At 42.1% G+C, this 13687-nt stretch overlaps 1 protein-coding gene across 2 annotated transcripts in view; it reads left to right on the top strand.

Annotated features, from left to right (window-relative positions):
* The window catches only part of Pth2r (parathyroid hormone 2 receptor), a 106356-nt gene extending 93421 nt beyond the window's left edge, over window positions 1–12935 (top strand). For both annotated transcript variants that reach the window (XM_012947738.2, XM_045147829.1), the window contains 3 exons: window positions 7792–7930; window positions 9897–9938; window positions 11808–12935. In XM_012947738.2, the coding sequence (XP_012803192.2) occupies window positions 7792–7930; window positions 9897–9938; window positions 11808–12203 (577 nt within the window). In that variant the 3' untranslated portion in view covers window positions 12204–12935. The remainder of the gene's footprint in view (window positions 1–7791; window positions 7931–9896; window positions 9939–11807) is intronic.
* Window positions 12936–13687: the final 752 nt, after the last annotated feature.

The following is a 13687-nucleotide window of genomic DNA, read 5'->3' as shown; positions in this document are numbered from 1 at the left end:
GTACAGGAATTACCTGGATTTTCTGTAGGATGCACACTGTGAACAAGCCAGTGAGTTGAAAATGGTAGTTATGATAAATTGTGCCTAAGAATTTAGAACAAAAAAAGGACCTATGTTGTACTGTTACAGCCTGCCTCATTTTGTACCTCATCATTGAAGGCAATGGCCACGGGTGATAAAACAGTGGAGGACATAAATAGCCTTTCATTCTTCTTCATAAAGTGAAAAGTGAGATGTTATTTGAAGACTATTTATATCCCTGTTCTGAATGTAAACTTGTAATCACTCTGACTTGGAATACCATAAACCTTCAGTTTTCTGGAAAAGTTGCCCAAGAGATTTTACAAACTTGGGCAGGGGTTAGATGAGGGCTGACTTATCTACAACAGAGGTATTATTTCTTAGAATGATTTAGAAGAATAATTTATTAAAAATTCAAATCTTGGGGCTAGAGAGATGGCTTAGCGGTTAAGCGTTCGCCTGTGAAGCCTAAGGACTCTGGTTCGATGCTCGATTCCCCAGTACCCATGTTAGCCAGATGCACAAGGGGGCACATGTGTCTGGAGTTTGTTTGCAGTGGCTAGAGGTCCCGGCACACCCATTCTCTCTCTCTCACACACTCTTTCTCTCTCTGTCGCTCTCAAATAAATAAAAATAAACAAAAAATTAAAAAAATTAAATTGTAACTACTATTCAGAATTCAGAATAACTTTTAATCTGATTCCCAGAAGATTTTAAAGTCTAAGTTAATTAGCTCTTGTCTTGACTAATAGGAGGCAGGAAATGTTTTTCAGCTAAATGAACCTTTTTCCATAACTGAAACATGGCTAATAGTCTTGAATAATGTTCAAAGTTTAGCCACATATAAGAATGCATTGGAGAATATTTTTCTTTTTCTTCCAATTTTATTTATTTTTAAAAAATATTTTATTTTTACTTATTTATTTGACAGAGAAAAAGAGAGAGAGGAGAGAGAGAGAGAGAGAGTGAGAGAGAGAGAATGGGTGCTCCAGGACATTCAGTCACTGCAAACAAACTCTAGATGTGTGGGCCCCCTTGTGCATATGGCTAATGGGGTCCTGGGTCCTTTGGCTTTACAGGCAAATGCCTTAACTACTAAGCCATCACTCTAGCCCTTATTTATTTATTTTTAAAGTTTTATTTATTTGGGGGGGGGAGAGACAGAGAGACAGAGAGAATGGGCATGCCAGGGCCTCTAGCAACTGCAAATGAACTCCAGATGCATATGCCTCCCAGTGCATCTGGCTTATGTGGGTCTTGGAGAATTGAACCAGGGTCCTTTGGCTTTGCAGGCAAACGCCATAATCGCTAAGCAATCCCTCTAGGGGGAAGATAACTAGGGGGTAATTTGAATACTCAGTTTAGTATTTTGATTTGAGACCTTCACTTGCCAAGCCTTACTTCAAGTAGACTTGGGGAAATGAAATTTGTGTCCCTGTTTTAATACTATTCCTACCATGAGAATTAAGTATTAAAGCCCTGCACACACACAGTCTCCACTTCTTTTTTTTTTTTTTTTTCTGTTTTTTTGAGATAGGGTCTCACTCTAGCCCAGGCTGACCTGGAATTCACTATGTAGTCTCAGGGTGGTCTTGAACTCACAGTGATCCTCCTACCTCTGCCTCCTGAGTGCTGGGATTAAAAGCATGCGCCATCACACCTGGCTTCTTCTTTTTTTTTTTTTTTGAACATTTGTTTAACAAATATTGAAATACCTTTTCTAAAACAGAACAAGGAAAATTTAAAACAACACAAAATGTCAAATTGTAGTATCTGAAATCGTTATGAAGCATATTTCTATGTGTAATACTCTGGAAGGCTGAGAACGTCTGTTAGAGCTGCTGTAGTCTTTCAAGTTGAGTATGCGCTTACCTACAAATGAAGATGTCTGGAAATACCTGAAATCTCTTTGCTGACATAGCAGTTTGAAACGAAAATGAATTACTATAGTCAATTCATAAAACAACCTTATTTTGAGGTAATTGCAGATTCACATGCAGCCATAAAAATAAGAGAGAACTTGGGCTGGAGGGTAGCTTAGTGGTTAAGGCATTTGCCTACAAAGCCAAAGGACCCAGGTTTGATTCCCCAGGACCCATGTTAGCCACATGCACAAGGGGGCACACACATCTGGAGTTCGTTTGCAGTGGCTGGAGGCACTGGCATACCCATTCTCTCTCCCTCTTTCTCTGTCAAATAACTAAATAAATAAATAAAAATTAAAAAATATTAGAGAACTCACATACACCTCATATATTTTCCATCAGTGGTATAGGCCTTACTATCATTTATTTTATTCTCAAGTTTTATTTTTTTCTGCAAGATCTCATGTATCCCAGGTTGGTCTTGAACTTGCTATATAACTAAGGTAAGTCTGGAAATCTTGGTCCTCCCACCTCAGCCTCCCAAATGCTGAGATTACTTGTGTGCACCATCATGCTGGGTCTACTTAGGGTTTCATGCACCCTAGGCAAGCACACTACCAACTGAGCTACAGTGATATCCCTATCAGTTGTTTGACACAAGATTAAGATGAGAAAATTAGCCTACCATATTTAACAACAGAATGATAATTTTTCTGCTTTTGAGTTACAACTCAAATTCTTTAAAAAAAAAGGATCATCATAAGAGATATGCAAGGTGAATGACTCAAGGAAAAATACTTGCATGTTTTATCTAATTGGACTTGCTATCCAATATCAAACAAAAATCATTTTAATGCTTATCATTTTTAGAATATATCCAACCAATGTAGTAAAATACTAAAGAGGACAGATTTTAAAAGTGAATGATTAGCTGGGCATAGTGGTGCATGCCTTTAATCCCAGCACTCGGAAGGCAGAGTCCAAGGCCATCCTGAGACTGCATAGTTAATTCCAGGTCAGCCTGGGCCAGAGTGAGACCCTATCTCGAAAAAGCAAAAAAAAAAAAAAAAAAAAAAAAAAAAAGGGAATGATTACTTATGGTGAAATTTTAGGTGAGTACTTTCATCATCTGAACTTTGATCATTATCTAGAAATGGGATAACAATTTTTCTCTCAAATGATTATCAAAATAAAATAAGAAATAAGACAATGTGCATAAGATATAACAGGGTATAGTGCTAATTATCCAAGTTTCATTTGCTGAGTTCACTCCTGGAATCCACAAACTATTGTGAGGGTAGGTGGGATGGAAGGAAGGGATGAAGGAGAGAGAAGGAATCTCTTTTCTAAAGTGAGGGAAATAAATAAGTATGTACATAAACAAGGGAGAGAGAGAATACTTAAGTCCAGGAGAGATCAAGAAAGGTTTCATAGAGGGGCCAGAGAGATAGCTCAGCAGTTAAGGCATTTGCCTGTGAAGTCTAAGGACCCAGGTTCAAAACCTATGCAAGCCAGATGCACAAGGTGGCACATGCATCTGGAATTTCCCTGGTGCTTCCAATCTCCTTCTCCCTCTCTCTGTTTCCCTCTCTGTGATAAATAAATTAAAGAAAAGAATGGCTTAAAATAAATAAGATCCTGTGTGCCCACCTTCTTTTTTTAAATTTTAGTTAAACATGATTTACAAAAGAAAATTAGACATTTTCCAGAATCATTCTACTGGGGAATGACTGGGACCAGATAGTGTAAGGGCTGGGCATTTATTTTCTAAATAGCACATCAAGTATTCCTCTCAGGGTATTACTCTTGGACATGAAGTCATTGATATATTTCCAGCAAGCCAAAAGACCCCCACCAGTTGTTACATTCCTGACTCATCTCATTTGACAGTTATGCCTCTGTAGAAAGCCAGACTGTATGGTCATATGGACAGTGTGCATGGGTGACCAGACAGACAGCGAGAAGCACCAATGCCTGGGCTTGCTGGGTGTCTGACATGATGTGGATAGACAGATAATGCTGTATGTGTGTGCACACACCCTGACTTTAACACATTTCTTCTAACAGGAAGAATCACAGCACAAACAATATAAGGGAACATACTTCAAGTATTTTATTTAATTCAATAATTAATGAAGGATGTAGTAAAATATTTCAACTGGTTCAAAAGAAAACAAACAGTCAGATAATAACTGAATAAATTTATAAGTAGATGCAAACTAGCAAAGCTTGTCAGTACCTACAGGGCAAAAATTAGTGCCATTCTATTGGATATAATTTGCATTTCAGTAGCTAAGAATGCACCCTAGTTCTTTGGTAGGCTGATTTTAAAAATGGCCCCCAAGTTTCCTAGCCTCAGTGTAATTGCCCTGTGTATATCTTCCCCATCACTGCTTAACCTGAATGTGTGTAAATCTTGTGATGTGGGAGTTACATTTTATGGTAAAGGAGATAGGCTAGTTCTTACTTTGATATGTTCACAGACTCCATCCTGGTGGCTGGGAGAGAGATTCTCTTATTGGCTTTAAGGAAGTCATTGGCATCTTGGAAGGGCCTGTGGGTCCTATCTGTAGGTAGCCTGTAGTGACGGAGTGACTCCTGGCTATGGCTTCTAGGAATCTGAATGAGTTAATAAGGGAACAATGAGGTCCAAATGAGAATGTAGCCCTGGCTGGAACCTTGATTTCAGCCTTGTGAGACCCCTACTAAGTATAAGACTCCATGCTGAGTCTGCATCAGCATGCCATAGATGCTGAGAGAGTAAATGGAGGTTGCTTTTATTTTCTATTTAAAATATTTTTTATTCATTAGAAGAAAGAGGAGAGAGAGAATGAGAATGAATGAGAATTAACATACCGCGGCCTCTTACCACTGGGATTGTTTTTAAGCCAGTAACTTTGTGGTGCTTGGTTGTACAGCAATAGAAAGGGAACACAGCTACTGTTCTCAACGCTTTAACTTTAGTCTCTACAGAGCTGTGAAAAAGCTTGATCATGGGGGGGGGGGGGGAAGGAGAAAGCCCAGATGATAGATTTCATTGCCTAATACAACTTTTCCTTAGTCTGCATTAAACTTAACTGTGCTTAAACTTTTTCATCTGTGACTATTTCACAATCTATTGCTCTGCTTTAATTTTTGTTTGATCCTAGGTTTAGGTTCCTGGCCACACACAGTAGGACTAGGCAAAAGTAACTGGAGTTTGGGAGTGGCCTCCAGGGAGATTTACCCTGCATCTCAAAGAAGGGAATGTGGTTTTCTTTGTAGACAAGAGCTTTAAGGTTGTGCAAGTTCAGCTGATTCTACTCCCTGTCTCTAACATGAAAATGTCTTCTTGGTATTCAGAGCATCCTGCCCAGGAATGTAGTCCCAGGAACTCAGTGCTCACTGCTCAGTATTCAGGAGGAGGCCAAACAAACACAGCCAAGGACCTCTGAAAATTGAGAGGATTAGGCAGTCGGAGAAACCCACTGCTTACCAGGAATGCTTTCTTGAATGAGTTGGACTGATGTGGACTGATGCATGAACTGTACAGGCAAGACAAGACATACCTATAGTGAGGAGTTAGACCAGCAGAGGAAAAACCCCACATGTTGCAGAGGGATCGATGAGTCAAGGGCAGTTGGGTGGAACTAAGACAAAGGGTCCCTCTGGTTCTGGCGCAACTGAGAGATGCCACAGCCAGTGAAAAGGTGCAGCAAATGTACCTTTCAAGACATCTGGCTGAGGCGTTTGACTATGATGCTATGGGAGTTCCAGCTTCTGCAGATGCTGAAAAAGGCTGTGATGCAATGTGTATGCAGGGCAATGGTGATCCCTGCAAAAATCTTTTGCAAAATTCTGGGCCCCACTCCATCAGTTTAGAGATCAGAAATCTAAATCATCGTTGCACAGGTAGCAAAAAACCAGGTCTGGATTCTGAATCCATTTCTCTTTAATCTCAGACGAGTGAGATCTCAACTCACCCACACAGCTTGTTTCCAAGAGAGAAAATAAGTCAGTAAATAAAGCAGCTGAAGGAAAGACTAGGGAGAAGAGAAGGTGAAATTGCTTGAGATTCCTGGGAGAAGGGGTAGTAAGTGATTCAGAGACAAAGGGGGAAATCACAGAAATGTGGAAGAAACAGGCTACAGTTGACATTGGATAAAAAGTGCAACACAAACAAACCTAATAACCATCAGAGAGTTAGTGCACCCTTGTGCCTGGATATCTGTTGCTGCAAGCTGAATTGCTGCTGCAAACGTAGTGGCTTAAAGAGAACGCTGCTATTTCACTTTCCGTAGGTCAGGCGTCTGGGTGTGGTCTTCTGGCTTCAGTTTATTATTAGACTATAACTGAAATTCCAGCTGGTATCATGTGAAAGTTGGATTAGCTACAATCTCTCTAAGTGGCAGAGTCAAGTACTAACTGGCGGATGCTCAAAGACCAGTTTTTTTTTTTTTTTTTTTTATCACATGGGCTCTCAGGAGACTGTCTCCCAGCATGGTGGCTTGTTCCACTGCAGAAAGAGAGTCAGCTGGGATAGGACAGTTACAGCCCCAGGACACATCGCATAGATGTGGCATCCTGTTATCTTTGTTATAAGTAGAAGCAAAGCCTTGGTCCTGCCCACAGGAAGACAGGACTAACAAGGCCATAAACCAAAATAGTTGGGGATCACTGCGAGCCATTTATATTAGTTGGGGACTCTCCTTTCTGTACAGAATCAATAGGACAGACATAAATGTGTACCAATGTATACATTGGTCTGTGGGTGGGTAGAGTAGGCAGATATCAATGAGCATATGAAAGGGGACTTATGAGGTGAATTAGCTCATGGATTATAGAGGTAAAGAAGAGCCACAGCAAGCCACCTTCTAGCTGGAATACTTAGGACTCAATTCAAGCCCCAAAGCCTTGGGACATAAATGATATCATCCCTAGTCCAAGGAAAAGGCCTGAAAACCCAAGGGGCTGCTGGTACAAGCCCTACAGTCCAAAGGCTACAGAGTACAGAGTTCTGAGGATAAAGGCCAGATGGATATTTCAACTATAGAATTAAAAAGTAAAATTTCCTTTCCTGTGCCTTTTATTCTGTTATAGCCCCCAGCTGATTGGGTGCTACCTACACATCAAGGACAGGCCCTCCACATTCTATCCAGTGACTCACACACCAGCATCTTCTGAAAGCACCTTCATGGATACACCAAAATAATGCCTTACCAGTTCTCTAGGCATTCCTTAACTGAGGTGAATTAACATTTCAAACCAAACATCACATCACTCTATTGGAAAACCCAGGATTCTTTTAAATAAAAAAGAAAATTAATATGAAGAGGTAAGTTAAAGGAGATAAATGTCAGTCATATCATTGCATTTGGGGAAAAAAAAAACAAACAAACAAAGCAAGCTAGATAAAATAGAATTGCAGGAAACCTGAGTATTTGACAGAGAATATGCAGAAAGGCAGGGGGAATTGAACACATGCTACTCATAAGAAAGCATGGACTGTATCCAGAGTTGCAGGTTTTAAGATGAACTCAACATGCCACATCCTTCCTATGACCATGGAGGCCATTCACATGGGGGGAGGACATTTTTCTTTATGTCTCAAACACAGAAATTGACTTGATAACTTAGAACAGAACAAAAGGCTTTGACAACTTCAGCTGGTAATATGCTATCACAAAGAAGAGTAGAGATGATGAGGGACAGGTGGTACTGATCATGGGAGGTAGGACTCAACTTCCCGGGGTTACTATACAAGTGAAAGGAGGAAGAGGAAGAAGGAGAAAAACAAATGGCAGTGACTGGCTAGAGAGGAGTTAGCTCCTGTGAGCACTGCCAGAGATAATTTTCCCCAGCAAGGTGCCTCTCCTGCAAGGTTCCTGAGGTTGGTTAATAGAAAGGCTTGCTGTTTTTCTTCCAGGAAACTTGCCAAGTCCACACTGGTCCTGGTGCTGGTGTTTGGCGTGCATTACATTGTGTTCATCTGCCAGCCGCACTCCTTCACTGGGCTCTGGTGGAAGATCCGCATGCACTGTGAGCTCTTCTTCAATTCCTTCCAGGTGAACAGCAGCACTTGCCATTTGGTTCTTGTGACTTGTTGTCATTAATTCCCTGTGACCTCTTTCTCTGCCCTTCTCTCTGATATAATAATGTACCTGCCTTCCCGGGCTGTGAGAGGACAGTATCCTCTGGAGCTGTGGTCCTTCCTAGAGGCTGATTGAATCCCCTGACCCCAGCAGGAGCAGCTCTGGAACTGTTTCTCACACAAACAAGCCTGGCCTGCCAGATAAGAAGGCATGTTGTTGGAAAATACATCACTCTTGCAGCACAAAGGCCTCCACTTTTGTGTATGGGAAGTAAAGGAAAGCAAAAGAAGGAAAAGGCAGGGAATGCAGGGAAAGGAAAACTTAAAAAAAAAAAATAGAGGAGGAGTGTGCTGCCACTGGTTTTATCTCAGCGCTGAACTAGGGTGACTATAGTCCCTCACGTGGACCACTCTTCACCTTCCATCTCCCTCCTCGGTCATATATGTGGACAAATAACACAGCTTTTGCTTCAGAGATAATAAGAAAGAGATTATTCTGAGTAGAACATGAATAATCATGGCCTGAGGTTGCCAGCAATAACATATTCCAACATGGAGGCAGGTACATGAACTTTTATAGTCACAGAAGAAAGGAAGGCCACCAGTCAATGCAGTACCACCTTCATTGTCAGGGACATTGGTAGGAGGGTTATTGTAAAGCCAGAAACTCCCTGTGAGAGGTTTTAGGTTTCAGATGGCATCTGAGGAATCATAGCTGTGGGGTTGGTGGAAGAAAATGATTTGCTATATTATAATAATTATAATACTTTGCAGAGGTTTTACATGGTGGTCAAAAGATCAGACACAAGGCCATTAGCGGGACTGAAGGTAGCACAAAGCCATTTTGGCTCTGAACCTGCAAAATCCCAATGCTGCACAACCGTTAGGTTCTCATCAGTCAGACGGCAGAGTCCTTATCATAGAGGTGGCTTTTTGCAGGGAACTTCAGTACACCTGAAGAATAATCTGAAGAAATGTCAAGTGTGCATTTGGTCACGTTTCTTACTTGCCCCAAAATATCCAAAGGTTCCCTGTTCCACTCAGTAGAAAGTTTATACGTTCAGTATAAACCTATCATTTTCTGGCATACATTTCTTGCATGGCCAGGAGCCTGCCCTACTTTAGCTCCTGCTGTACACCACGGAGCCCCATGTGTTCCAGCCACTATACCTTGCCATTGCTTAAGGGGTTCACACTTGCTGTGTGCTGCCTACAATACCACCTCCTTCCCACCCCCCCCCCCCGCCACCTCAGTATTCATACACCTGACCTGGCTGCTTGTTCTTGTCACTCAGGCAGGCTTAAATGTCACCTCAGTGTTTCTTCATCTAATAGAGCCACTCCATTGTTCTCTGCAACATTTGTTTTACCTGCGGGACTACGACGGCTACCCTATGTTTTCTCTTGTGGCTGTTGGTCTGTATTTTATCCAAGTCTCCTCTAGACCTGCTTTGTTTACGCTGCTCTTCCTATCACGCTGAGCGGCTCTTAGCACAGTGGTTGAGCTCAATAGACATTTTTTGAATCAATGAAAAGATCCTTTGTGCTCTCACCACATAATGTTCTATGCCTGTGGTTTCTAGTATCCACCGCATGCAAACATATTTACCAAGCAGGGGATGTGTTTAATGTGATCCTTGAGTGGCAATATAAGTGAAACTGACATAATATACATCAGTTCTTTGTATGCTTCAGAGTTCTTTATTTTGTTATTTTGGCTCAGCTTACACCAGGGGAAAAATTGCAAACCCATGTAATATAAGCTTAAGGATTTGGAAACACTAGGAGAAAATACTTTGTATAATTTTCTGAAGGAACCATAAAACAAAACAAAGCAAAAAAACCAAACGTTTTTCAACCAGTGAATTTTGTCATAAGACTCCTTAATGCCGCGGGCTTCGTGAGTTGTTGGCGGGCTCATGTTCTTTTCTGTTCTTCAGGGTTTCTTCGTGTCGATCATCTACTGCTACTGCAATGGGGAGGTAGGTCTGAAAGAACCCTGGAAATCTGAATGATCCAGCTCCCAATTAAGTTGTGTGTTAGCCCATTTTGTGCTGTTACAACAGAACACACAAGAGCCAGAGGAATTTGTACAGAACAGAGGTCCATTTCTTATCGTTCTCAAAGGTGGGCAGTCCAATGTCAAGGCCGCCCTCGGATCAGGGCGCTCTTGCTGCATCTCTCCATGGTGGAAAGCAGAGGGGCGAGTGAGCTCACACAGCTAAGAGCGAGAGGTGAAGAGATCAAATGTGTAACCTTAACCTTCTCTCATCGACACCCATCCAGTCCTGAGGTTGGAGTTCCCAGGACTAAACACCTCCCTCAGGGCTCACCTCCCCACTTTGTTGATGAGATTGGAAGTTACTAGCATAGGAACTTAGAGGACAAGTTTATAAGTAGCAGCTTATAAGTGTCCAGTGCAGTCTGACCGCATTCTCCTTATAGGACTTCCAGGTGTTTATAAAATGGTAGGTAGAAGAAGAGAAATGTATTATACATATTTTTGAAAAAGCAACACTAGTGTAAATAAATTAAGGGTGTGTCAATGCAGTTGCAATGCCTCACGTTCAAAAAAAAACAACTTGTTGGCACACAAATTGATACTTGTATGGGCAGTGAGCTTCAGATGCCAGTTCTACAAAAAGTCAAATAAAAGTTTCCCAAGGAAAAACCTTTAAAATATTTAATTTAATTTATTTATTTATTTTTGTACTATAAGATAGTAATAAAACCATTCCAATTCATTCAGGAATTGGCCAGAAAAAAAGTAGCTACATTTGGTGATGCGTTTTTGCCTTGTAGCTTTCAGCTGTTGGATGAGTTGCCACCCCCTTTTTTCTCTCTCAAATTTTGAACTTGAGGCGAGTCCCAGAAGTACAGAGATGCTCGTTACTGCTGTAGAACGCCAGATGCTTCTGAACACATTTAGGGTTTGGATACTGTGGCCTGTAAGGCCCGTCTCTTCATAAAGAGCTTTGCTAGTTCCCTGGTTTACTTCTGTACTGTCCTTACCTTACCTGATGAAGAGGGGTAAGAAGTTGGATTACTGAGCTCTGCTCTGATCTGCACAGAGAATGTTTCAAAGGGAGAACCAGGGAGGTTAGTGTTTGGGGGCACCGTAGGGTCAGAAGGGAAAAAGCACAGAGCTGGTCGGGTGGGGTATGGCCAGCTATGGCTGCTAGCCTGCACTGTCTACGCTGGGGTTTCCCATAGAAAGGGGAGGCAGAGGCCACATCCTCCTGATATTCTAACCAGAAGCAAAGGCCTTTAGGCCATAGTCAGTCACTCTGAGGGGTCAGTACAACGGGGAGTTCTTTGTAGCAAATCTTCTAAGAAACATCAGGTGTTCTGGCACAAATAATGGAAGTTTCCTGCAGCATTAAGCTGCATTAAGTCCAACAAGCACTTGAATGGGGACCAGGAGGGTCATCCTTGGGTGAGACCTTTTGCACATGAGAGTTTTGTCATGTCTCTTCAGTACAAGGCTTTTTGGAGTTACCGTGACATTCTGCCTTCATCGTTTTCTCTCTTACTAGCACTCCAGCCTCGTACCTTCTTTTCTTTGTTCCTATAAAGCAAAGTTTATTATGTTTTTCTTTTTTTCAATCAGCTGCTTTTCATTTCCTACTGAAAAACCAACCTTGGGTTAGTCTCTTCACTTCTTTCTGAACCGAGCTTTGCTCATCCAAAAACAATACCTATGGGGAAGGTTCTCTGAGGTGGAGAGGGAATGGACCTGTAGAGTCCCCTGCACACACAGGAGTCCCAGTGGGTGAATACCACTGGAATGCAGGCAAGCATCGGGCTTCCTTATGGGTTTCTGAGGCGCAGTGTGTGCTTCTTTGCTTTAGGTTCAGGGTGAGATGAAGAAGATGTGGAGCAGGTGGAATCTGTCTGTCGACTGGAAAAGGACGCCACCGTGCGGCAGCCACAGGTACGGCTCGGTGCTCACCACCGTCACGCACAGCAGCAGCAGCCAGTCGCAGACCGGGGCCTGCACGCGCCTGGTGCTCGTCTCGGGCAAACCCACCCGGGCTGCGGGCAGGCAGCTCCACAGCCGCGTGACTCTGCCCGGCTACGTGGGGAGCAGCTCAGAGCAGGACTGCCCGCCGCACTCCATCCACGAGGAGACCAAAGAAGGGCACGAGGGCCAGGGAGAAGGCACCCCAGGGCAGGAGTCTTCCAGGCCATTGGAATTTTCCCTGGATGCGGAAGGGGGCCAAGGAGAAGCTAAGCACGCTCTCTAAGCCAATGTCTGTGGCTCTAACAGGCCGGTCCATCTGGTGGCACGACAGGAGACTGGCTGGCATGGCCCTGCGTCAGCCGGAGACTGCAAAATTCCTGGCTCTGAGGCGTTGCTTTTAACTTTTTCAGTTTCCATGAATTTGCTCCTACATAGGACACAGCAGGGGATGTACCAGTGGATTCGCTTATTAACTCATTTTGGCGTCACATTGTTGTCTAAATTGATAGTTGCTCTGTGATTTTAACCCCCCCTCCCTTTGGGTAGAAGTGGTTTCAATTGCTTGACTCCAGTGTTCCCTCATACATATCTAGATCATTTAATATGTACCATCTTCCCTTTCAAGTGATTACGACTCGCTTTTTCTCCTTTTCACTTTAATGTACTATTGCCGTTTCATTCAAGACTTGGGTTTGAAAACTGTGGGCTGAAAGATCAAAGATGTAAGACAAAGTGTGCACTGGAAAATTAGTTGATTGGATATTCATTAAGTAATACATTTATGATAATTTTGATTGATTCTACAGACCAAAAATTGCTCCCAAAAGAATTCCTCTTTTGAATGTCCCTTTTGTGACCAGCCAAACATTAGCTGACTTGCTCCTCTATCTTTGTAGACAATAATGTGTCAAGAGTTTTCTGTCAGTGACTTGGTGTCTGCAGGCTGATGTTTGTACTCATTTCTATGGGTACTAAATTTTACTGCATCTAGATGTTTTTCTTTGTTCTATTACAGATGGCATGTAGGATAAATTAAAACCTTGTTTTAAAAAAATCTTAGTGTCATTGAATAGAATTTCTTTCGCTATCCTACCTTATTTTCATGAACCAACCAGGCATTGTTTCCTTACATACTTGCCAAAGTTGAGATAATAGCATCTTCTCATTTTGAAAACATTTACTGACTTAGTGCCGCTCCTGCTCTGTTTTTACAAATACCAATGCATTTACTCCTCACTACACATTTTGGGAGTAGGCCTTACTACTCATAATTTGTACAGTGACTCACAGAGGTGGAATAACCTCCCTAAGTCATAGAGTGAGAGTGGTTTCAAACACAATCTTCTGACTTCAAGTCGCATGTGCTTAATAAGCATTATGCTCGACTCTCACCTGTGTAGGATGGATATCCCACTATAATTAAGGGAATTACTTAAGTGTTTTAAGACCTTGTGCTATAATCTATTTTAGTCTCTGATTCTCATAAATTTTCTACTCATGAAGAAGACAAATATACACAGGCAATCATAACTTAGTGTAGTTTATGTTAAATGGAACCAGAACACTCATCTTAATCTAAGTTTGGACAACACCATCCAACACATGGGCTAGCTTCAGCAGCTCTTTGGAAGCACAGAACAAGACTCCACCATACCCTCAATCTTGCATCTTTCATGTGTGCAAAATCAGCACTGCTTAAACCACAGTGCCAGGTTCAGTTGACAGCTTGGATTGGAGCCTGCCCCCCATTTATTGCTAAAGATACAT

Source organism: Jaculus jaculus, chromosome 4 (assembly GCF_020740685.1).
Source record: "Jaculus jaculus isolate mJacJac1 chromosome 4, mJacJac1.mat.Y.cur, whole genome shotgun sequence".
Taxonomy (NCBI): domain Eukaryota; kingdom Metazoa; phylum Chordata; class Mammalia; order Rodentia; family Dipodidae; genus Jaculus; species Jaculus jaculus.
Note: the sequence above shows the minus strand (reverse complement) of the source record. Positions and strands in the feature narration are given on the sequence as shown.